Here is a 24,551-nt window from a genome sequence, read left to right as displayed (position 1 = left end):
TACAGACCCGGTGAGGCGGTCTATATCAGGAGGGATGTGAGTGAGTGTAATGTATATTATACAGACCTGGTGAGGCGGTCTATATCAGGAGGGATGTGAGTGAGTGTAATGTATATTATACAGACCTGGTGAGGCGGTCTATATCAGGAGGGATGTGTGTGTGTGAGTGTAATGTATATTATACAGACCCGGTGAGGCGGTCTATATCAGGAGGGATGTGAGTGAGTGTAATGTATATTATACAGACCTGGTGAGGCGGTCTATATCAGGAGGGATGTGAGTGAGTGTAATGTATATTATACAGACCTGGTGAGGCGGTCTATATCAGGAGGGATGTGTGTGTGTGAGTGTAATGTATATTATACAGACCTGGTGAGGCGGTCTATATCAGGAGGGATGTGAGTGAGTGTAATGTATATTATACAGACCCGGTGAGGCAGTCTATATCAGGAGGGATGTGTGTGTGTGAGTGTAATGTATATTATACAGACCTGGTGAGGCGGTCTATATCAGGAGGGATGTGTGTGAGTGTAATGTATATTATACAGACCTGGTGAGGCGGTCTATATCAGGAGGGATGTGTGTGAGTGTAATGTATATTATACAGACCTGGTGAGGCGGTCTATATCAGGAGGGATGTGTGTGTGTGAGTGTAATGTATATTATACAGACCTGGTGAGGCGGTCTATATCAGGAGGGATGTGTGTGTGTGAGTGTAATGTATATTATACAGACCTGGTGAGGCGGTCTATATCAGGAGGGATGTGTGTGAGTGTAATGTATATTATACAGACCTGGTGAGGCGGTCTATATCAGGAGGGATGTGTGTGAGTGTAATGTATATTATACAGACCCGGTGAGGCGGTCTATATCAGGAGGGATGTGTGTGTGTGAGTGTAATGTATATTATACAGACCTGGTGAGGCGGTCTATATCAGGAGGGATGTGTGTGTGTGAGTGTAATGTATATTATACAGACCTGGTGAGGCGGTCTATATCAGGAGGGATGTGTGTGTGTGAGTGTAATGTATATTATACAGACCTGGTGAGGCGGTCTATATCAGGAGGGATGTGTGTGTGTGAGTGTAATGTATATTATACAGACCTGGTGAGGCGGTCTATATCAGGAGGGATGTGTGTGTGTGAGTGTAATGTATATTATACAGACCTGGTGAGGCGGTCTATATCAGGAGGGATGTGTGTGAGTGTAATGTATATTATACAGACCCGGTGAGGCGGTCTATATCAGGAGGGATGTGTGTGTGTGTGAGTGTAATGTATATTATACAGACCTGGTGAGGCGGTCTATATCAGGAGGGATGTGTGTGTGTGTGAGTGTAATGTATATTATACAGACCCGGTGAGGCGGTCTATATCAGGAGGGATGTGTGTGAGTGTAATGTATATTATACAGACCCGGTGAGGCGGTCTATATCAGGAGGGATGTGTGTGTGAGTGTAATGTATATTATACAGACCTGGTGAGGCGGTCTATATCAGGAGGGATGTGTGTGTGTGAGTGTAATGTATATTATACAGACCTGGTGAGGCGGTCTATATCAGGAGGGATGTGTGTGTGTGTGAGTGTAATGTATATTATACAGACCCGGTGAGGCGGTCTATATCAGGAGGGATGTGTGTGAGTGTAATGTATATTATACAGACCTGGTGAGGCGGTCTATATCAGGAGGGATGTGTGTGTGTGAGTGTAATGTATATTATACAGACCTGGTGAGGCGGTCTATATCAGGAGGGATGTGTGTGTGTGAGTGTAATGTATATTATACAGACCTGGTGAGGCGGTCTATATCAGGAGGGATGTGTGTGTGTGAGTGTAATGTATATTATACAGACCTGGTGAGGCGGTCTATATCAGGAGGGATGTGTGTGTGTGAGTGTAATGTATATTATACAGACCTGGTGAGGCGGTCTATATCAGGAGGGATGTGTGTGTGAGTGTAATGTATATTATACAGACCTGGTGAGGCGGTCTATATCAGGAGGGATGTGTGTGTGTGAGTGTAATGTATATTATACAGACCTGGTGAGGCGGTCTATATCAGGAGGGATGTGTGTGTGTGTGAGTGTAATGTATATTATACAGACCCGGTGAGGCGGTCTATATCAGGAGGGATGTGTGTGTGAGTGTAATGTATATTATACAGACCTGGTGAGGCGGTCTATATCAGGAGGGATGTGTGTGTGTGAGTGTAATGTATATTATACAGACCCGGTGAGGCGGTCTATATCAGGAGGGATGTGTGTGTGAGTGTAATGTATATTATACAGACCTGGTGAGGCGGTCTATATCAGGAGGGATGTGTGTGTGTGAGTGTAATGTATATTATACAGACCTGGTGAGGCGGTCTATATCAGGAGGGATGTGTGTGTGTGTGAGTGTAATGTATATTATACAGACCTGGTGAGGCGGTCTATATCAGGAGGGATGTGTGTGTGTGTGAGTGTAATGTATATTATACAGACCCGGTGAGGCGGTCTATATCAGGAGGGATGTGTGTGAGTGTAATGTATATTATACAGACCCGGTGAGGCGGTCTATATCAGGAGGGATGTGTGTGTGAGTGTAATGTATATTATACAGACCTGGTGAGGCGGTCTATATCAGGAGGGATGTGTGTGTGTGAGTGTAATGTATATTATACAGACCCGGTGAGGCGGTCTATATCAGGAGGGATGTGTGTGTGTGAGTGTAATGTATATTATACAGACCCGGTGAGGCGGTCTATATCAGGAGGGATGTGTGTGTGTGAGTGAAATGTATATTATACAGACCCGGTGAGGCGGTCTATATCAGGAGGGATGTGTGTGAGTGTAATGTATATTATACAGACCCAGTGAGGCGGTCTATATCAGGAGGGATGTGTGTGTGTGAGTGTAATGTATATTATACAGACCTGGTGAGGCGGTCTATATCAGGCGGGATGTGTGTGTGTGAGTGTAATGTATATTATACAGACCCGGTGAGGCGGTCTATATCAGGCGGGATGTGTGTGTGTGAGTGTAATGTATATTATACAGACCTGGTGAGGCGGTCTATATCAGGAGGGATGTGTGTGTGTGAGTGTAATGTATATTATACAGACCTGGTGAGGCGGTCTATATCAGGAGGGATGTGTGTGAGTGTAATGTATATTATACAGACCCGGTGAGGCGGTCTATATCAGGAGGGATGTGTGTGAGTGTAATGTATATTATACAGACCTGGTGAGGCGGTCTATATCAGGCGGGATGTGTGTGTCTGAGTGTAATGTATATTATACAGACCTGGTGAGGCGGTCTATATCAGGCGGGATGTGTGTGTCTGAGTGTAATGTATATTATACAGACCTGGTGAGGCGGTCTATATCAGGCGGGATGTGTGTGTGTGTGTGAGTGTAATGTATATTATACAGACCTGGTGAGGCGGTCTATATCAGGAGGGATGTGTGTGTGTGTGAGTGTAATGTATATTATACAGACCTGGTGAGGCGGTCTATATCAGGAGGGATGTGTGTGTGTGTGTGAGTGTAATGTATATTATACAGACCTGGTGAGGCGGTCTATATCAGGAGGGATGTGTGTGTGTGAGTGTAATGTATATTATACAGACCTGGTGAGGCGGTCTATATCAGGAGGGATGTGTGTGTGTGTGAGTGTAATGTATATTATACAGACCTGGTGAGGCGGTCTATATCAGGAGGGATGTGTGAGTGTGTGAGTGTAATGTATATTATACAGACCCGGTGAGGCGGTCTATATCAGGAGGGATGTGTGTGAGTGTGAGTGTAATGTATATTATACAGACCTGGTGAGGCGGTCTATATCAGGAGGGATGTGTGTGTGAGTGAGTGTAATGTATATTATACAGACCTGGTGAGGCGGTCTATATCAGGAGGGATGTGTGTGAGTGTGAGTGTAATGTATATTATACAGACCTGGTGAGGTGGTCTATATCAGGCGGGATGTGTGTGTCTGAGTGTAATGTATATTATACAGACCTGGTGAGGCGGTCTATATCAGGAGGGATGTGTGTGTGTGTGTGTGAGTGTAATGTATATTATACAGACCTGGTGAGGCGGTCTATATCAGGCGGGATGTGTGTGTGTGAGTGTAATGTATATTATACAGACCTGGTGAGGCGGTCTATATCAGGCGGGATGTGTGTGTCTGAGTGTAATGTATATTATACAGACCCGGTGAGGCGGTCTATATCAGGAGGGATGTGTGTGTGTGTAATGTATATTATACAGACCTGGTGAGGCGGTCTATATCAGGAGGGATGTGTGTGAGTGTAATGTATATTATACAGACCTGGTGAGGCGGTCTATATCAGGAGGGATGTGTGTGTGAGTGAGTGTAATGTATATTATACAGACCCGGTGAGGCGGTCTATATCAGGCGGGATGTGTGTGTGTGAGTGTAATGTATATTATACAGACCCGGTGAGGCGGTCTATATCAGGAGGGATGTGTGTGAGTGTAATGTATATTATACAGACCCGGTGAGGCGGTCTATATCAGGCGGGATGTGTGTGTGTGAGTGTAATGTATATTATACAGACCCGGTGAGGCGGTCTATATCAGGAGGGATGTGTGTGTGTGTGAGTGTAATGTATATTATACAGACCTGGTGAGGCGGTCTATATCAGGCGGGATGTGTGTGTGTGAGTGTAATGTATATTATACAGACCCGGTGAGGCGGTCTATATCAGGAGGGATGTGTGTGAGTGTAATGTATATTATACAGACCTGGTGAGGCGGTCTATATCAGGCGGGATGTGTGTGTCTGAGTGTAATGTATATTATACAGACCTGGTGAGGCGGTCTATATCAGGCGGGATGTGTGTGTCTGAGTGTAATGTATATTATACAGACCTGGTGAGGCGGTCTATATCAGGCGGGATGTGTGTGTGTGTGTGAGTGTAATGTATATTATACAGACCTGGTGAGGCGGTCTATATCAGGAGGGATGTGTGTGTGTGTGAGTGTAATGTATATTATACAGACCTGGTGAGGCGGTCTATATCAGGAGGGATGTGTGTGTGTGTGTGAGTGTAATGTATATTATACAGACCTGGTGAGGCGGTCTATATCAGGAGGGATGTGTGTGTGTGTGAGTGTAATGTATATTATACAGACCTGGTGAGGCGGTCTATATCAGGAGGGATGTGTGTGTGTGTGAGTGTAATGTATATTATACAGACCTGGTGAGGCGGTCTATATCAGGAGGGATGTGTGAGTGTGTGAGTGTAATGTATATTATACAGACCCGGTGAGGCGGTCTATATCAGGAGGGATGTGTGTGTGTGAGTGTAATGTATATTATACAGACCTGGTGAGGCGGTCTATATCAGGAGGGATGTGTGTGTGAGTGAGTGTAATGTATATTATACAGACCTGGTGAGGCGGTCTATATCAGGAGGGATGTGTGTGTGAGTGAGTGTAATGTATATTATACAGACCTGGTGAGGCGGTCTATATCAGGAGGGATGTGTGTGAGTGTGAGTGTAATGTATATTATACAGACCTGGTGAGGTGGTCTATATCAGGCGGGATGTGTGTGTCTGAGTGTAATGTATATTATACAGACCTGGTGAGGCGGTCTATATCAGGAGGGATGTGTGTGTGTGTGTGTGAGTGTAATGTATATTATACAGACCTGGTGAGGCGGTCTATATCAGGCGGGATGTGTGTGTGTGAGTGTAATGTATATTATACAGACCCGGTGAGGCGGTCTATATCAGGAGGGATGTGTGTGAGTGTAATGTATATTATACAGACCCGGTGAGGCGGTCTATATCAGGCGGGATGTGTGTGTGTGAGTGTAATGTATATTATACAGACCCGGTGAGGCGGTCTATATCAGGAGGGATGTGTGTGTGTGTGAGTGTAATGTATATTATACAGACCTGGTGAGGCGGTCTATATCAGGCGGGATGTGTGTGTGTGAGTGTAATGTATATTATACAGACCCGGTGAGGCGGTCTATATCAGGAGGGATGTGTGTGTGTGTAATGTATATTATACAGACCTGGTGAGGCGGTCTATATCAGGAGGGATGTGTGTGTGTGAGTGTAATGTATATTATACAGACCCGGTGAGGCGGTCTATATCAGGAGGGATGTGTGTGTGTGTGAGTGTAATGTATATTATACAGACCCGGTGAGGCGGTCTATATCAGGAGGGATGTGTGTGTGTGTAATGTATATTATACAGACCTGGTGAGGCGGTCTATATCAGGAGGGATGTGTGTGTGTGAGTGTAATGTATATTATACAGACCCGGTGAGGCGGTCTATATCAGGAGGGATGTGTGTGAGTGTGAGTGAGTGTAATGTATATTATACAGACCTGGTGAGGCGGTCTATATCAGGAGGGATGTGTGTGTGTGAGTGTAATGTATATTATACAGACCCGGTGAGGCGGTCTATATCAGGAGGGATGTGTGTGTGTGAGTGAGTGTAATGTATATTATACAGACCCGGTGAGGCGGTCTATATCAGGAGGGATGTGTGTGTGTGAGTGTAATGTATATTATACAGACCCGGTGAGGCGGTCTATATCAGGAGGGATGTGTGTGTGAGTGAGTGTAATGTATATTATACAGACCCGGTGAGGCGGTCTATATCAGGAGGGATGTGTGTGTGTGAGTGTAATGTATATTATACAGACCCGGTGAGGCGGTCTATATCAGGAGGGATGTGTGTGAGTGTAATGTATATTATACAGACCCGGTGAGGCGGTCTATATCAGGAGGGATGTGTGTGTGTGAGTGAGTGTAATGTATATTATACAGACCCGGTGAGGCGGTCTATATCAGGCGGGATGTGTGTGTGTGAGTGTAATGTATATTATACAGACCCGGTGAGGCGGTCTATATCAGGAGGGATGTGTGTGTGTGTGAGTGTAATGTATATTATACAGACCTGGTGAGGCGGTCTATATCAGGCGGGATGTGTGTGTGTGAGTGTAATGTATATTATACAGACCCGGTGAGGCGGTCTATATCAGGAGGGATGTGTGTGTGTGTGTGTAATGTATATTATACAGACCCGGTGAGGCGGTCTATATCAGGAGGGATGTGTGTGTGTGTAATGTATATTATACAGACCTGGTGAGGCGGTCTATATCAGGAGGGATGTGTGTGTGTGAGTGTAATGTATATTATACAGACCCGGTGAGGCGGTCTATATCAGGAGGGATGTGTGTGTGTGAGTGTAATGTATATTATACAGACCTGGTGAGGCGGTCTATATCAGGAGGGATGTGTGTGAGTGTAATGTATATTATACAGACCTGGTGAGGCGGTCTATATCAGGAGGGATGTGTGTGAGTGTAATGTATATTATACAGACCCGGTGAGGCGGTCTATATCAGGCGGGATGTGTGTGTGTGAGTGTAATGTATATTATACAGACCCGGTGAGGCGGTCTATATCAGGAGGGATGTGTGTGAGTGTAATGTATATTATACAGACCCGGTGAGGCGGTCTATATCAGGCGGGATGTGTGTGTGTGAGTGTAATGTATATTATACAGACCCGGTGAGGCGGTCTATATCAGGAGGGATGTGTGTGTGTGTGAGTGTAATGTATATTATACAGACCTGGTGAGGCGGTCTATATCAGGCGGGATGTGTGTGTGTGAGTGTAATGTATATTATACAGACCCGGTGAGGCGGTCTATATCAGGAGGGATGTGTGTGTGTGTAATGTATATTATACAGACCTGGTGAGGCGGTCTATATCAGGAGGGATGTGTGTGAGTGTAATGTATATTATACAGACCCGGTGAGGCGGTCTATATCAGGCGGGATGTGTGTGTGTGAGTGTAATGTATATTATACAGACCCGGTGAGGCGGTCTATATCAGGAGGGATGTGTGTGAGTGTAATGTATATTATACAGACCCGGTGAGGCGGTCTATATCAGGCGGGATGTGTGTGTGTGAGTGTAATGTATATTATACAGACCCGGTGAGGCGGTCTATATCAGGAGGGATGTGTGTGTGTGTGAGTGTAATGTATATTATACAGACCTGGTGAGGCGGTCTATATCAGGCGGGATGTGTGTGTGTGAGTGTAATGTATATTATACAGACCCGGTGAGGCGGTCTATATCAGGAGGGATGTGTGTGTGTGTAATGTATATTATACAGACCTGGTGAGGCGGTCTATATCAGGAGGGATGTGTGTGTGTGAGTGTAATGTATATTATACAGACCCGGTGAGGCGGTCTATATCAGGAGGGATGTGTGTGTGTGTGAGTGTAATGTATATTATACAGACCCGGTGAGGCGGTCTATATCAGGAGGGATGTGTGTGAGTGTGAGTGAGTGTAATGTATATTATACAGACCTGGTGAGGCGGTCTATATCAGGAGGGATGTGTGTGTGTGAGTGAGTGTAATGTATATTATACAGACCCGGTGAGGCGGTCTATATCAGGAGGGATGTGTGTGAGTGAGTGTAATGTATATTATACAGACCCGGTGAGGCGGTCTATATCAGGAGGGATGTGTGTGAGTGTGAGTGAGTGTAATGTATATTATACAGACCTGGTGAGGCGGTCTATATCAGGAGGGATGTGTGTGTGTGAGTGAGTGTAATGTATATTATACAGACCCGGTGAGGCGGTCTATATCAGGAGGGATGTGAGTGAGTGTAATGTATATTATACAGACCCGGTGAGGCGGTCTATATCAGGAGGGATGTGTGTGTGTGTGAGTGTAATGTATATTATACAGACCCGGTGAGGCGGTCTATATCAGGAGGGATGTGTGTGTGTGAGTGTAATGTATATTATACAGACCCGGTGAGGCGGTCTATATCAGGAGGGATGTGTGTGTGAGTGAGTGTAATGTATATTATACAGACCCGGTGAGGCGGTCTATATCAGGAGGGATGTGTGTGTGTGTGAGTGTAATGTATATTATACAGACCCGGTGAGGCGGTCTATATCAGGAGGGATGTGCGTGTGTGTGAGTGTAATGTATATTATACAGACCCGGTGAGGCGGTCTATATCAGGAGGGATGTGCGTGTGTGTGAGTGTAATGTATATTATACAGACCCGGTGAGGCGGTCTATATCAGGAGGGATGTGTGTGTGAGTGAGTGTAATGTATATTATACAGACCCGGTGAGGCGGTCTATATCAGGAGGGATGTGTGTGTGAGTGAGTGTAATGTATATTATACAGACCCGGTGAGGCGGTCTATATCAGGAGGGATGTGTGTGTGAGTGAGTGTAATGTATATTATACAGACCCGGTGAGGCGGTCTATATCAGGAGGGATGTGTGTGTGAGTGAGTGTAATGTATATTATACAGACCCGGTGAGGCGGTCTATATCAGGAGGGATGTGTGTGAGTCGGTTCCCCCCGAAGGACAGGGAGTGGAGGCGCTGGAGCTGCAGCACCTGTGTGGGGATCTCCTCGAAGCAGTTGCCGCTGAAGTTGAGCACCTCGAGCCTCTGTAAGGAGCTGAAGTCTTTGGGCAGTGAACCCTCATCCAGCCGGTTGTTTTTGGCGATGAGGCTGCGGAGGCGGCTCAGACCCGTCAGCGCGGCCCCCAGCAGCAGCAGCCCGTTGTTACTCACATCCAGGAACTCCAGGCTCGTGAAGCGGCTGACGGAGACCGGAAGTGCCGCCAGGCGGTTGTAGCAGAGGTGCAGCTCGGTGGTTTCTGCGCTGCGTTTCTCACTCACAGTCTCAAAGTTCACACTGTTTAAGCTGAGATGGGACAGATCCAACACGCTCCCGCCGCCTTCAGCTCCGTCCAGCGCATCCATTCTCTCTCAGATTTATAAATAATCACAAAAACAGCCCTAAACTATGCCCCGAGTTTCCCTCAAGCTCAGAGTAACAGCGCGCTGCTTCCCACACCATCCCCGCGGGCATCGAACCCATCAGCCTGCGGGACTTACAGCGGCCGGAACCTGAATAACAACCAGCCGCTATTGAACTCAACAACAAACCCGGTGGAATTCAGGTTCCGGGGTGTGGCTTCACTCCCTGACCACGCCCACAACTCCATTAACCCTTTCAGAATCAGAATCACTTTATTAATCCCTAGAAGGAAACTCAAATTCGCAACCAAGCTCCTGAATCAAATTAGAAGTAAACATGTCTGAAAATAGAACATAAAATAGTCTTGAAAAAAGAATAAATAAAAAAAAACAGTTAACCTAACCTGCATGTCTTTGGACTGTGGGGGAAACCGGAGCACCCAGAGGAAACCCACCCAGACACAGGGAGAACCAGCACGGTGGTGTAGTGGTTAGCGCTGTCGCCTCACAGCAAGAAGGTCCGGGTTCGAGCCCCGTGGCTGGCGAGGGCCTTTCTGTGCGGAGTTTGCATGTTCTCCCCGTGTCCGCGTGGGTTTCCTCCGGGTGCTCCGGTTTCAGTCCAAAGACATGCAGGTTAGGTTAACTGGTGACTCTAAATTGACCGTAGGTGTGAATGTGAGTGTGAATGGTTGTCTGTGTCTATGTGTCAGCCCTGTGATGACCTGGCGACTTGTCCAGGGTGTACCCCGCCTTTCGCCCGTAGTCAGCTGGGATAGGCTCCAGCTCGCCTGCGACCCTGTAGAACAGGATAAAGCGGCTAGAGATAATGAGATGAGATGAGATGAGATGAGATGAGATGAGATGAGATTTTCCCCCTGTATTTCTTTCCAGGCGAACATTCAGGAATCTGACCAGCACTAAGCTTAGACATGAAGCTTTTCCTGTGAATGTACTGTATCCCCTCTCACATGTCAGAGTTTGTCCGAGGCTCGTGTTTCAGCTCCTTCTGGGACAGCACATGTTCCTGAAATCCCATGACGCAACATGTTCTGAAGCTTATCTCATGCTTTCTGCTGTAAGAGTCTGGCATGTTGTGCAATGCACTTCTGTAATGTTGTATCCGGTTGAATACTTACAAATATAGTGTGAATGGAAGGATTTCTGTCAGTAGTCTAATATAAAAGTGCCTACAGGCTGCTGTTAAAACATTGCAGTGGCATGGCTTTCGAAAACTATCTGATGCACTTTAAAGTGCATATCCTGGACCTCCTTCTTCTTCTTCTTCTTCTTTTGGCTGCTCCCGATTGGGGGTCGCCACAGCGGATCTTTCGTCTCCATTGCTCCCTGTCTTCCGCATCCTTCTCTACCACACCTGCCACTTTCATGTCCTCTCTCACCACATCCATACAGTATATCTCCTCTTTGGCCTTCCTCGTTTTCATTTGCCTGGCAGCTCCATCCTCAACGTTCTCCTCTGCATCTCTTCTCAGGATGTGCCTGTACCATCTCAGTCTCATGTCTCTGAGCTTAATTCCCAAGCTCACCACCGTGCCACCTCACTACTTATATATATATAACATAAACTAGACATTTTAATATAATATATAACATTTTGATCAATTAAAAACAAAGAAAAAGCAAGGAATTATTCAAGATCTTGACTATTTAATATTCCGCACTATTTTCAGTTACATTTAAAGTATTGACCTGTGTACAGAAGGTCACATTGTCCTTGAGTCTTATCTCTTCTATTGAAGCATGCAGTTGGAAGACATTCAGATGGATTTGATCCTGATGGATCATCAAGTTTTACTACACTATTAAACACTATTATCATTGTACTGCAGATTCAAATGGAAATTAAACTCATATACCGTCCTGTGCAAAAGTCTAGGCACCCTAATTTTTTTCCATACAAACTTTGTTATAGATTTCTATTTTATGACTTCTACATTATCAAGTCAAAATAGTACAAAAACATTTTAGAGTCCAAACGTTTGTTTTCCAGCACAAAATTAAATGTTACAGAAAAAAAAGTTTGTAATATGTCTGAGCAGAGAGCGGCACAGTGGTGTAGTGGTTAGCACTGTCGCCTCACAGCAAGAAGGTCCTGGGTTCGAGCCTGGCGGCCGGCGAGGGCCTTTCTGTGTGGAGTTTGCATAATAATTGGTGGCTCTAAATTGACTGTGGATGTGAATGGTTGTTTGTCTCTGTGTGCCAGCCCTGTGATAACTTGGCGACTTGTCCAGGGTGTACCCCGCCTCTCTCTTATAGTCAGTTGGGATAGGCTCCAGCTTGCCTGCGACCCTGTAGAACAGGATAAGCGGCTACAGATAATGGATGGATGTCTGAGCAGCATATTCCATAAGAGAGCACTTTTCAGATTAAAAAAGAAAACATAATGAAGGCTGCTGGGTTTTGGTGCAAAATGAAGACACGAGTGACAGTCAAAGTGTCCAGAAGAACTGTGGCCGGTTCTGTAAGATGCTCAGTAAAACCTACAGCTCATTTCCGCATAAAACTGGACCCGAGACTACTATTTTATTTTTTTAAAGCAAAGGGTCGTCTCACACCAAATACTGACTTTGTTTCATTTATTATGGCTCACTGATTACTGTTTATAGTATTTTTTTAATGTTGAAACATTTTATTTCATTATTTTTTAAGCCATTTTTGGTCAACAGCATTTCTTTACATGTGCCTCAGACTTTTACACAATTCTGTGTATCAAATATGAAAAATAAATTTAACAACATTAAAAAAAAACTAGACATTTTAATACAATACATCAAAGCTGTCCTGCCTTTCAGATTTTTCAAGTGTAGGTCATAAAAAGAATTTTCCCCGACACCCAATTATTTTTGTTTAGTGACCAAAAGCTACTGAATTCGAATCACAGACTTCCAATTTTATTAGTTTGTTTAAAAATAGAATAATTAATGAATTTCTCTCCACGTGGCCCTAAATTCTCCGATATTTTTTCCTGCTTCACCATGACCCAATACAAGATACTACATCATGCATCATGTGGTGGGCTTTCCCACCATGTGATGCATTTAATGATGCATTTAATTAGGTAGATAGGAATAGGGAGACAGACAGACAAGAGGAAATACTAGGTAGGTGTAGACAGACAGACAAAAGAGGCGATGGAAAAGAATTTTCCCTTTTAAGAATCTTCAATTATCCAAAATTTTACCGAGGTTGGAAATTATGAACTAGGTTAAAATTTTTAACCCAGGTCTAAAAAAAAAAAAATCACCTAGGTAGCAATTTTTTGACCTGTAACAAATACATTGTCATAACACAGGTGCAAAAAAAGTGCTTGAGAGTTCCTTCTTAAATGATGAATATTGCTAAAAAGAAACCTGTCATTTAATCATAATTAAAAAAAAAAAACTACACTACCGTTCAAAAGTTTGGGGTCACCCAGACAATTTTGTGTTTTCCATGAAAAGTCACACTTTTATTTACCACCATAAGTTGTAAAATGAATAGAAAATATAGTCGAGACATTTTTCTGGCCATTTTGAGCATTTAATCGACCCCACAAATGTGATGCTCCAGAAACTCAATCTGCTTAAAGGAAGGTCAGTTTTATAGCTTCTCTAAAGAGCTCAACTGTTTTCAGCTGTGCTAACATGATTGTACAAGGGTTTTCTAATCATCCATTAGCCTTCTGAGCAGGGCTTTGAACCGGTTCAAGGAACGAACATGAAAACCAGGAACTTTTTCTATTTCACATGGAACAGAAACGAAACCAGAAACTTTATTATTTTTTATGTTCCGGAACAGAAACGCTTTTTAAAAATAATGGTAACCGGTTAATACCGGTTTTCATTTCGTTCCTCAAAGTTTCCATAGCCTACAAATAAAAAAGTCATTCTTCTCCTGCGCAAGTTTCTATGACCCGCTGGGGTTCACTTCCTGTGTGACGTTCGCTGACTGAATGGAGAGAGCGGGAGGGTGGACTACTATCACGTCTCCACATCTTAAATAAGAGGTAAATATTGCAGTCTATCGTTATTCAAAAACGTCAATTTCAAACACGATATCAATATATTTGTCCACGTTAATGAGAGGCTCGCGAACATTAAATGACGTTAACCTCTGTTAGCCTATCAATGCATAGGGCCTGACTAGCCTTTGGTAACACACTAAACGAATTATCTTTCATTTTTGGCACTTTTTCTGTTTGTGTAGATGGGAAGACATACTGAGAATCCAAATCGCCAACATTTGAAATAATAATTGTTTTGAATTATTTCTTGTCTTATTTAATGAAGGTTGTAATAGAATTAGCCTACATTTGGCTTAAGCTGGATGAGACAGAGACATAATTTTATAGCCATTTGTTAAACAGCTGACAGGGAACGTAATTAACCGTTCCGGGAATGAAATTTTTTTGTTCTAACCGGTTTGGGAACGTCTATTTAATGGTGGAACCCAAAACCGGAAATGTTAAAATTCCGTTTCTGTTCGGAACGAACCAATAGGAAAAAAATTCTGGTTCAAAGCCCTGCTTCTGAGGCAATGAGCAAACACATTGTACCATTAGAACACTGGAGTGAGAGTTGCTGGAAATGGGCCTCTATACACCTATGGAGATATTGCACCAAAAACCAGACATTTGCAGCTAGAATAGTCATTTACCACATTAGCAATGTATAGAGTGGATTTCTGATTAGTTTAAAGTGATCTTCACTGAAAAGAGCAGTGCTTTTCTTTCAAAAATAAGGACATTTCAAAGTGACCCCAAACTTTTGAACGGTAGTGTACCTTTGATGAAAAAGTAGAATGATAAGGCAAATAAATGAGCATTAAGCATCATGAGACTCAAACATGAAAAACAATGACCTGTGGTGTGTATTTCTTTTATTGACATACAGTACAGAGTCATAATACAAGTAAATTCAAATACAATTCAAAGTTAACAAGAAATGGTTTATTTCTGTCTCAGTCCGTCACGCAGGGCAACTTCTGCTCGATTACCGTAACACTGCAAAGTTCTTCATGGAATCCTACAAATCTGTGATTAGACACGAGAGAAGGCCATTCTATCTGCGGATGTATATTTAAGGCACTCGGTATCATAAAAACGTGATATTAATGGAATAAAGAGAAAAAGAAAGCGAACACGTACGTACACGCTGCATCACTCGCTCAGACATACACGCAAATACAGACGCACCTCTGCAGCCACACGCACACATGCAGTAAGAAAGCATCAAAGCGAAGGACGTGAAAGTGAATCTAATCATCTAATCTTCAGTCTGACAGCTGCATGAAATAAAAGGTATGATGTTGTTGCTGGGTCCAGAGTAGTGGTTTACCTGGAGGATCTGTACAAACACTTCAACACTCGAAACATCAGGCTTTGGTTTTTTTTTTTCTTTTTCTTAAACACTCATTCTCAGTCTGTTTGTAATTTTTTACACTTTTGTCCTTGTTCTTGTTCCTTCTGACAGAAATGAGCACGCTAACAGAGCTGGAACACGAACTAGGTACTTCTACATAAAGCAGCTCCACTAACTAGAAGCAGGAGCGAAGTGGAGCATCCATGCTGCGAACGTCTTCCTGTCAGTTTTGGAGATTACATCACTGTCTTTTCGCGAGATAGCTGACGAATCACAGCGTATGGAGGAGTGGAGCTCCTACTGTATACAGGTCTACATGTCAACAAATCTACGGTTTTCTAATTCTGCCTAGCGAGCTAGATAGATGTACTCTAGGAGCATGCTGAAAGAGCAAGAAAGCTGTGCTGCAAAAAAAAAAGAATGAAAGAAAGAAAGAAATCCATATTAGCACCTTTTTTGAAAGGTCTCAAGACTATGACCGCCTTGTCTGCATGGAAACAGAGAGTGTGTGAAAGGAGACCTCAGCTGATATCGCACTTGTGACGTAACCTGCTTTCTCGTTCTACGTTTCTCTTATGGCTTGATATGCTGATAAAGATAACGACGCCACAATCTTGATTTTTTTTTTTTTTTAACTGACGTGGTGTAACAGCTGAGTCAGTCCAGCCGGTCTCCCTCCCTCACTCTTCTCCTCCATCTATTGCCATTGTCTCAATCATATGCAATAAAATCTAAATCTAAAAAGACAAAAATACGTGACAAAAAATAATGATACATAGAGTTAAAAAAAAAAAAAAAAAGAAGCCAAAATACAAAAATAGTGCTGGGGTGCCTTGGAGAAGGCTTAGCATGATGCAATAAAAAAACAAACAAACAAAAAAAAACGTACAGCACTTAGTGACACACAAACACGGACATAGAGAACACGTCGACCTAAAACGATTATAATGACGTTACACAGAAAAATCAATGATAGATAAACATAGTCAAAGATAGAAAACAATACATGATGTGGTTCTCCCAGTAATAGTGTGTCATCTGACTGTGACCTCTTTCTCCTCGCACCTTCTTTAAACCTCCTTTGTGCTGGACTTCATCTGCTCCACAGTCTCCTGTCGAGGGGGAAAAAAATTATTTGTGCGCCTAATATGCATCTCTAATTGGTATTTGCTTTAGATTAGATTAGATTCACTTTATTCATCCCACATCGGGGAAATTCACGTGTTACGGTAGCAAGAAAATGTCAAACAGATAACAAATAAAACTGAAATAAAAATTAGACAAACGAAGGATTAAATACAGAGGGCTATTTGCATTATCTACCGTGAAAAAGTATAGAAAAAAATTGCCTTATTGAGAGGCTCGGAAAAATTGCACATTACAGGTAGACTCTGTATATATACACACACATATTTACAACCCCGATTCCAAAAAAGTTGGGACAAAGTACAAATTGTAAATAAAAACGGAAGGCAATGACGTGGAAGTTTCAAAATTCCATATTTTATTCAGAATAGAACATAGATGACATATCAAATGTTTAAACTGAGAAAATGTATCATTTAAAGAGAAAAATTAGGTGATTTTAAATTTCATGACAACAACACATCTCAAAAAAGTTGGGACAAGGCCATGTTTCCCACTGTGAGACATCCCCTTTTCTCTTTACAACAGTCTGTAAACGTCTGGGGACTGAGGAGACAAGTTGCTCAAGTTTAGGGATAGGAATGTTAACCCATTCTTGTCTAATGTAGGATTCTAGTTGCTCAACTGTCTTAGGTCTTTTTTGTCGTATCTTCCGTTTTATGATGCGCCAAATGTTTTCTATGGGTGAAAGATCTGGACTGCAGGCTGGCCAGTTCAGTACCCGGACCCTTCTTCTACGCAGCCATGATGCTGTAATTGATGCAGTATGTGGTTTCGCATTGTCATGTTGGAAAATGCAAGGTCTTCCCTGAAAGAGACGTCGTCTGGATGGGAGCATATGTTGCTCTAGAACCTGGATATACCTTTCAGCATTGATGGTGTCTTTCCAGATGTGTAAGCTGCCCATGCCACACGCACTAATGCAACCCCATACCATCAGAGATGCAGGCTTCTGAACTGAGCGCTGATAACAACTTGGGTCATCCTTCTCCTCTTTAGTCCGAATGCCACGGCGTCCCTGATTTCCATAAAGAACTTCAAATTTTGATTCGTCTGACCACAGAACAGTTTTCCACTTTGCCACAGTCCATTTTAAATGAGCCTTGGCCCAGAGAAGACGTCTGCGCTTCTGGATCATGTTTAGATACGGCTTCTTCTTTGAACTATAGAGTTTTAGCTGGCAACGGCGGATGGCACGGTGAATTGTGTTCACAGATAATGTTCTCTGGAAATATTCCTGAGCCCATTTTGTGATTTCCAATACAGAAGCATGCCTGTATGTGATGCAGTGCCGTCTAAGGGCCCGAAGATCACGGGCACCCAGTATGGTTTTCTGGCCTTGACCCTTACGCACAGAGATTCTTCCAGATTCTCTGAATCTTTTGATGATATTATGCACTGTAGATGATGATATGTTCAAACTCTTTGCAATTTTACACTGTCGAACTCCTTTCTGATATTGCTCCACTATTTGTCGGTGCAGAATTAGGGGGATTGGTGATCCTCTTCCCATCTTTACTTCTGAGAGCCGCTGCCACTCCAAGATGCTCTTTTTATACCCAGTCATGTTAATGACCTATTGCCAATTGACCTAATGAGTTGCAATTTGGTCCTCCAGCTGTTCCTTTTTTGTACCTTTAACTTTTCCAGCCTCTTATTGCCCCTGTCCCAACTTTTTTGAGATGTGTTGCTGTCATGAAATTTCAAATGAGCCAATATTTGGCATGACATTTCAAAATGTCTCACTTTCGACATTTGATATGTTGTCTATGTTCTATTGTGAATACAAGATCAGTTTTTGAGATTTGTAAATTATTGCATTACGTTTTTATTTACAATTTGTACTTTGTCCCAACTTTTTTGGAATCGGGGTTGTATATAAAAATATTATTTATGTATATATAAATATAAGTATGCATAAAAATAGTTTCGGGCCTATATTATTGCACCTAATAATTGCATCGATGAGAGATGGCGGAGGTAGTAGTGGTGAAGTAGTGCAAATTAAACGACATACAGGTTATTGGTGCTACATTACAAGTTGTGGGTGTTATACAGTCTGACAGCAGTAGGTATGAATGACCTGTGGTATCTCTCCTTCTTATACCGTGGGTGTAGCAGTCTACTACTAAAAGAGCTGCTTAAAGCCCCCACAGCCTCATGTAGGGGGTGAGAGGGGTTATCCATGATTGAGGTCAGCTTGGGTAACATCCTCCTCTCACCCACCACCTCAATGGAGTCCAGAGGACAGTCCAAGACTGAGCCAGCCCTTCTGACCAGTTTATTAAGTTTCTTCCTGTCCGTACAACATTTTGATATTGTGTAATGAGGAGCAACTATAAAAAGCAGGACATGCTATTTAAGCCACCTGCTCGACAGGGCTCTAAGTTTACAGCTCGATATAGTAGATGGGAGTGTAACTGCATCGAGGACATGACCTCATGTGACTCTTACATCACCATGAATCCATTTTTATTACCTTCAGCTTAAAGGGATCCTCCAGCGGATTTATTCTCAGACTTATTTTAAGTAAAAGTAGTCGCAGATTTCAAAAATCAAACTTTCATTTTCGGAGATCAAATAGTGTTCGAGATAAATTATTAAAAAAAAAAGTCAGATGGGGAGCGCAGGTGGCCAAGTGGTTAGAGCGCTTGACCGCTAAGCGAACGGTCCCTGGTTCGAGCCTCGGCTCGACGGGGATCTGGGGCTCGCTCCCTGTCCACCCAGCAGTGAATGGGGACCTGGTGGAAACACTGGGGAAGTTAAAGGCGGCGAGGAAAGGAACCGGCCACCCTACCTCACTATGCCGATGGCCCAGGACAAGTGCGCTCTCAAACAGGCACTCCCCCAATGTACGAAAATGTATATGAGATGAGATGTCAGATGGGCTTCCTGCCGTGGTGACGTATACCGTACGATGACGTCATGTAGTGGTCGGTTGGAGCAATTCAGCTGTGTATATTCTGTTTACATCGTAGTTTTGCAAGTATTTCACTGAATTTATCAGTTTTTAAATAAGTACGCCTCATTGTGTAGCATACAAATGCCGCTAAAAAGAAAGCACAAGCTGGAACTAGACTGCATTTCCGCAGAGAAAATGTAAAGTGTGCTTGATCAGCTGTAGCTACGGAAGCCGCGAGAGGCCCTTCATATAATCCTTTTTTTTATTCACCTTGTTATCCCGAGATAACGATATAATTAATTCAGGATCTCGAGAAAACAACACAACTAATTCGAGATCTCGAGAAAACAAAACAATTATTTCATGATCTCGAGTAAACAGCTGAGAAATGGTTCATTCAGGTGCGCCAAGAGACTTGTGATATGCTGACTTTGGGGCTATTTCTCATTCTGTATAGACGCAACTTTGGTCATTAGAATGTCTGGAATAATCGATCACCTAATAAGGTAATATTTTGATCAGGGGTTGACACAGGGAGAGATTGCATTAAGTCTTTTAATAAGGGATAATTTCAAAATTAGTCCGCGGCACCTCCGCAGAAGACTGGCCCGGCTTCGTCTCTACTGACGGAGATACAGTGATCCAGCTGAGATCATGAAATAATTGTTTTGTTTTCTCGAGATCTCAAAATAATGGTTTTGTTTTCTCGAGATCTCAAATTAGTTGTGTTGTTTTCTCGAGATCCTGAATTAATTATGTCGTTATCTTGGGATAACAAGGTGAATAAAAAAAGATTATGTGAAGGGCCTCTCTCAGCTTCCGTATGTAGCAGAGGGTCACTGAGAGAAACTGGATCAGACACGAGACCTATGCTGTAAAATCTTTTTTACATGAGCTTCAGAAAGTGTGTGTGGCAAAGTGTGTGTGTGTGTGTGCAGTGTGTGTAGCTGCGTGCTCTAAAATCTCGGCTTAAAACAGCTCAACTCGCAGTGCGACATTACACTTCGTGCTCTAAAATCTTTTTTTTTTAACATGATCTACAGCTGGTGTTGGGGAGATTAACAGAGAGAGTGTGCGGTATGGTTTAAAACAGATCTTAGAGCGCAAAGTGTCATGTCGCGCTGCGAGTTGAGCCATTTTAAACCGAGATTATAGAGTGTGCAGCCACGCACACCACACACACACTCTACACACTTTGCCACACACACTTTCTGTAGCTCATATAAAAAAGATTTTACAGCGTGAGGTCTCGTGCCTGATCCAGTTTCTCTCAGTGACACTTTGCCACAGCTGATCAGGCACACTTTACCTTTTCTCTGCAGAAATGCAGTCTAGTTCCGGCTTGTCCTTTCTTTTTAGCATCACTGTGGCAGTTACAGTTGCGGTCAGAAGTTTACATACAGTGACATGAATGTCATCTTGGATATGAACATCATGGCAATATTTGGGCTTTCAGTAATTTCTTTGAACTGTTCTTTTTCTGTGGCAGAATGATTGTACAGCATACAGCTTTAATTAAAAAACAAAACACTAGAATTCAGTGCACAAGTTTTAATTTTCTTTGTGTTTTCTGAAATCAACAATATACATACAGCACACCTAATATTTGGGTAAAATGTCTTTTTGCAAGATTCACCTTGACCAAACATTTTTGTTTACCATGAACACGCTTCTGGCAGAATTCTGGTTGGATATTTCATGACTAGAATTGGTAGAGTTCAATTAAAATTTTTTTTTTCTTGGCATGGACTTGACTTATAAGGACGGTCCATATATTTTCAATAGGGTTGAAGTCAGGACTTGTTTTAAGCTTAATGTTAGCCTGCTTTATCCTCCACAACCAGCTCTGATGCGTGTTTGGGTTCATTGTCCTGCTGTAACTCCCAAGTCATGTTCAAGTTTCTGATGGTTTATGCTGAAGAATTCTGACGTAGTCCTCCTTCTTCATTATTCCATCCACTTTGTGCAATGAACCAGTTCCACTGGCAGCAAAACAGCCCCAGAGCATGATGATCCTACCACCACCACCAGCTGGTACAGTGTCCCTCTGTACATGGTGGTCATTGTGGCCAAGCAACTCAATCTTTGTCTCATCTGACCATACAACTTTCCTCCAGAAGGCTTTTTCTTTGTCTGTGTGGTCAGCTTCAAACTTTAGTTAAGCTTGAAGGTGACAATTTTGGAGCAGGGGGTTATTTCTTGGATAGCAGCCTCTTATGCCGCTTTTCCACTACAAACGCGGCTGAGTTGGGCTGAGCCGTGCTGTGCTGAGTCGGGCTGAGCGGGGCTGTTGGAGTTGCATTTCGACTACAACCGCGCTGAACCGTGCTGGCTGGAAGTGGGTGGACACATTGGGTGGAGTTAGCGAAAGTGGGTGGACGTCAGGTGATGTCGTTAAGCAGCGCAAACAGTGACATCAGTGAGCTTTTAAGCGGTAGTCTCACGACCCGAATAGTAAACAATAAACAATGAGGACATGGAGTCGTTAGTGTTGCTGGTCTTGGTGCTGTGGCTTGTTGTCACCGACAACGCGGACAGACACTGGCAAGAGCGTATAGATGAGGCGAGGCGCATAAGGCTTCAGAAATTCTCGTAATTCGTAATTCTTCTCCTTCCGGGTTTGCGGTGTTTACAGATCCCAGAGCGCTCGCGGGGCGTGTGTGGGCATGTGAGGACACTCCTCCTCACCAATCAGTGCACAGGGGAGTGTCTGCTCACGCCCCCAGCCTCACTCGGCTCGCTTTGGCTCGCTTCAGCCCCACTCCAAAACGGTGCGAGTTTTAGGGGCTAAGCAGGGCTGAAGCGAGCTGAGTCGTGCTGTTTTTTGGTAGTCGAAACGCGAGCCGTGTCGGGCTGAAGTGAGCTGAAGCGAGCTGAAGTGAGCTGAAAAAGGGTAGTGGAAAAGGGCCATTAGTCCATGGTGATCCGAACTGCAGACAGTGATCCATCAGCTTCCAGTTCATGGCAGGGCTGTGCCATGGTGGTTCCCAGGTTGTTCCTGACCATCCAAACCAATTTCTTTTCAGCTGAGGGTGACAATTTGGGTTTTCTTGTAGCAAAGTGGCTTGGCAAAGTGACTACACCTCACCATAACTTGGATACAGCTGTTTGAACTGATCTTGGAATTTGCAGTTGTTTAGAAATGGTTCCAAGACACATTCTGGAGTTGTGTATATCTGCGATCCTCTTTCTCAGATCTGCACTGAGCTCCTTGGACTTTCCCATTTTACTCCGTGTTGGTCAATCCAGTGAGTGCTGTAAACAAACCCTTTTTATGAAGGCACAGAGAAGCGACCAGCTGTAGTCAATCATAATCACTAACAGGAAGTTAAGAGACCTCGGCCTTGGCAAGATAAGAGACATTTTGGAAGTTTCAGCACCTCTGAATTAATAATCTAAGTGAGTGTATGTAAACTTTTGACCCTGTATGTATAATTTTGACCTTGTGTTGATTTCAGAAAACCCAAAGAAAATTAAAACTTGTGCACCAAATTCTAGTGTTTTGTTTTTTTAACTAAAGCTGTATGCTGTACAATCATTCTACCACAGAAAAAGATCAGTTCAAAGAAATTACTGAAAGCCCAAATATTGCCATGACATTCGTGTCACTGTATGTAAACTTCTGACCACAACTGTATATGCTACACAATGAGGCATGTTTATTTAAAAACTGATACATTCAGTAAAAATACTTGTAAAACTTGTGAATTAGCTGCTACTATAGAAGCAATAATGTATTTGAGCGAGTGCATAAATATTATCCTGTTATAAATATGAATCAAGACCTTCTTAGTCATCGCATTTGATACTTCAACAATGCTGTGGTTGTATAATCCAGAATAACAGTTCCTTAATCCATGATCCTGAACTCCAGACAGGAATGGAGGTTTACTGGGACATCTCCTAAAAAGTGTGTTCAGGAACCATGTCTTTATATTGCAGATGGTGGAAATAAACACTAAATCTGCCTGGTCCATCCTGGTGCCCTGTGTCTGGTTGGAGTCTCATCGCATCGCTCCTGTGGAGGACGTCCCCATGTGGACAGTTGGGGGTCACGCCTGGAGGACGCTCTGGACTCTTGCAGTGGTGCTTTTGTGGCTGGGGACTGTAGTTGATTTGCTGACTTTGGGACTGCAGTTGTGGTGAACGGTTTTGCGCTCGGGTTTCCGTCGGTGGGGGGTTTATAGCATCAACGAAACTGACTTTATGTTAGGACTGTTAATGTTCTAGTCATGTTGTCTGTTGTTGCCCGGATGAGGACGGGTTCCCTTTTGAGTCTGGTTCCTCTCGAGGTTTCTTCCTCATGTCGTCTGAGGGAGTTTTTCCTTGCCACCGTCGCCACAGGCTTGCTCATTGGGGATAGATTAGGGATCAAATTAACTCGTTTTAAGTCGTTCAAATTCTGTAAAGCTGCTTTGCGACAATGTTTATTGTTAAAAGCGCCATACAAATAAACTTGACTTAAATTATTGAAACGTCTGCAAAAGCAACTCAAAATAATGTGTGTCAATAACAAAACACTGATCAGAAACCCTGATTCCTACAAGCTATGAGTCTTTCACTGACCACATTTTGAGACACTAATAAGCAGATTTGCTTTCCTGATTTTACAGTATATATAATCCATGTATATAGTCATCAAATATACCATGCAATGCAATGAGTCTCCGGTTGAAATTATGGATTCTCTGAGGTGACTGGCTGCCCCCCTCAGAAAATAGTACTACACCAGTCATCGAAGAGAATCCGTAACTCCCGGTGTCTCTCAGTGCATGGTATATTTGATTTATATTAGTGCTGTCAAGCGATTAAAATATTTAATCGCGATTAATGTCGCGACAGTCATAGTTAACTCACGATTAATCGCAATTTAATCACACATTTTTGTCACATAAAAAACCATTGTAATTCTCTTATCAGCATAAAAAAGTGCATGGGCTTGCTTTGTACCAATGTTTTTTTTTTATTGCAAAGCATAACACGTCTTCACACAGCCACTGCAAAGTGAAACCTAAGCTGAGCACCGGTGCGGGGCTAGCAAGAGAACCATGAGTGAAATGATCTACTGTTGAATTATCCATCTTTTTTTTTTTAATCTCCGTTGTTCGTTGATAAATATTGCATTGAATCTGATCTTTACTGTTTCAGCTCACTTAACACATTTTGTACTTTTACACTTTCTGCCTGTTGATGCGTCGCGCTGTCCAATCAGAGGCGGCCAAATTTGCATATTACAGGAAGGATTTCTGGGATAGCATTGAGTTTACAGTTCAGAGGGATCTGGCTTCTTTAAACGCTGTCTTCTTAAAACTGAATAAATATTTCAAAAGAGCCAAATGAGCCAGTCTTTTGAACGGCTCTTTTCA

The 24,551-nt window shown here is 43.2% G+C and overlaps 2 protein-coding genes across 3 annotated transcripts in view; both read right to left on the bottom strand.

Annotated features, from left to right (window-relative positions):
* lrrc58b (leucine rich repeat containing 58b) overlaps positions 1-9,982 on the bottom strand; it is a 53,007-nt gene extending 43,025 nt beyond the window's left edge. The window contains exon 1 of one of the 2 annotated variants that reach the window (XM_060930411.1): positions 9,326-9,982. In XM_060930411.1, the coding sequence (XP_060786394.1) occupies positions 9,326-9,783 (458 nt within the window). In that variant the 5' untranslated portion in view covers positions 9,784-9,982. The remainder of the gene's footprint in view (positions 1-9,325) is intronic. The other variant, XM_060930409.1, reaches the window with a different exon arrangement.
* A 4,656-nt stretch (positions 9,983-14,638) lies between these two features.
* Positions 14,639-24,551, bottom strand: part of fstl1b (follistatin-like 1b) — a 216,913-nt gene continuing 207,000 nt past the window's right edge. The window contains exon 11 of the mRNA XM_060930408.1: positions 14,639-16,249. Within this exon, the coding sequence (XP_060786391.1) occupies positions 16,208-16,249 (42 nt within the window). The 3' untranslated portion in view covers positions 14,639-16,207. The remainder of the gene's footprint in view (positions 16,250-24,551) is intronic.

This window comes from Neoarius graeffei, chromosome 9 (genome assembly GCF_027579695.1).
Source record: "Neoarius graeffei isolate fNeoGra1 chromosome 9, fNeoGra1.pri, whole genome shotgun sequence".
NCBI classification, from domain to species: Eukaryota; Metazoa; Chordata; class Actinopteri; order Siluriformes; family Ariidae; genus Neoarius; species Neoarius graeffei.
The sequence above is the reverse complement of the archived record's forward strand: the minus strand, read 5'-3'. Positions and strand labels throughout refer to the sequence as shown.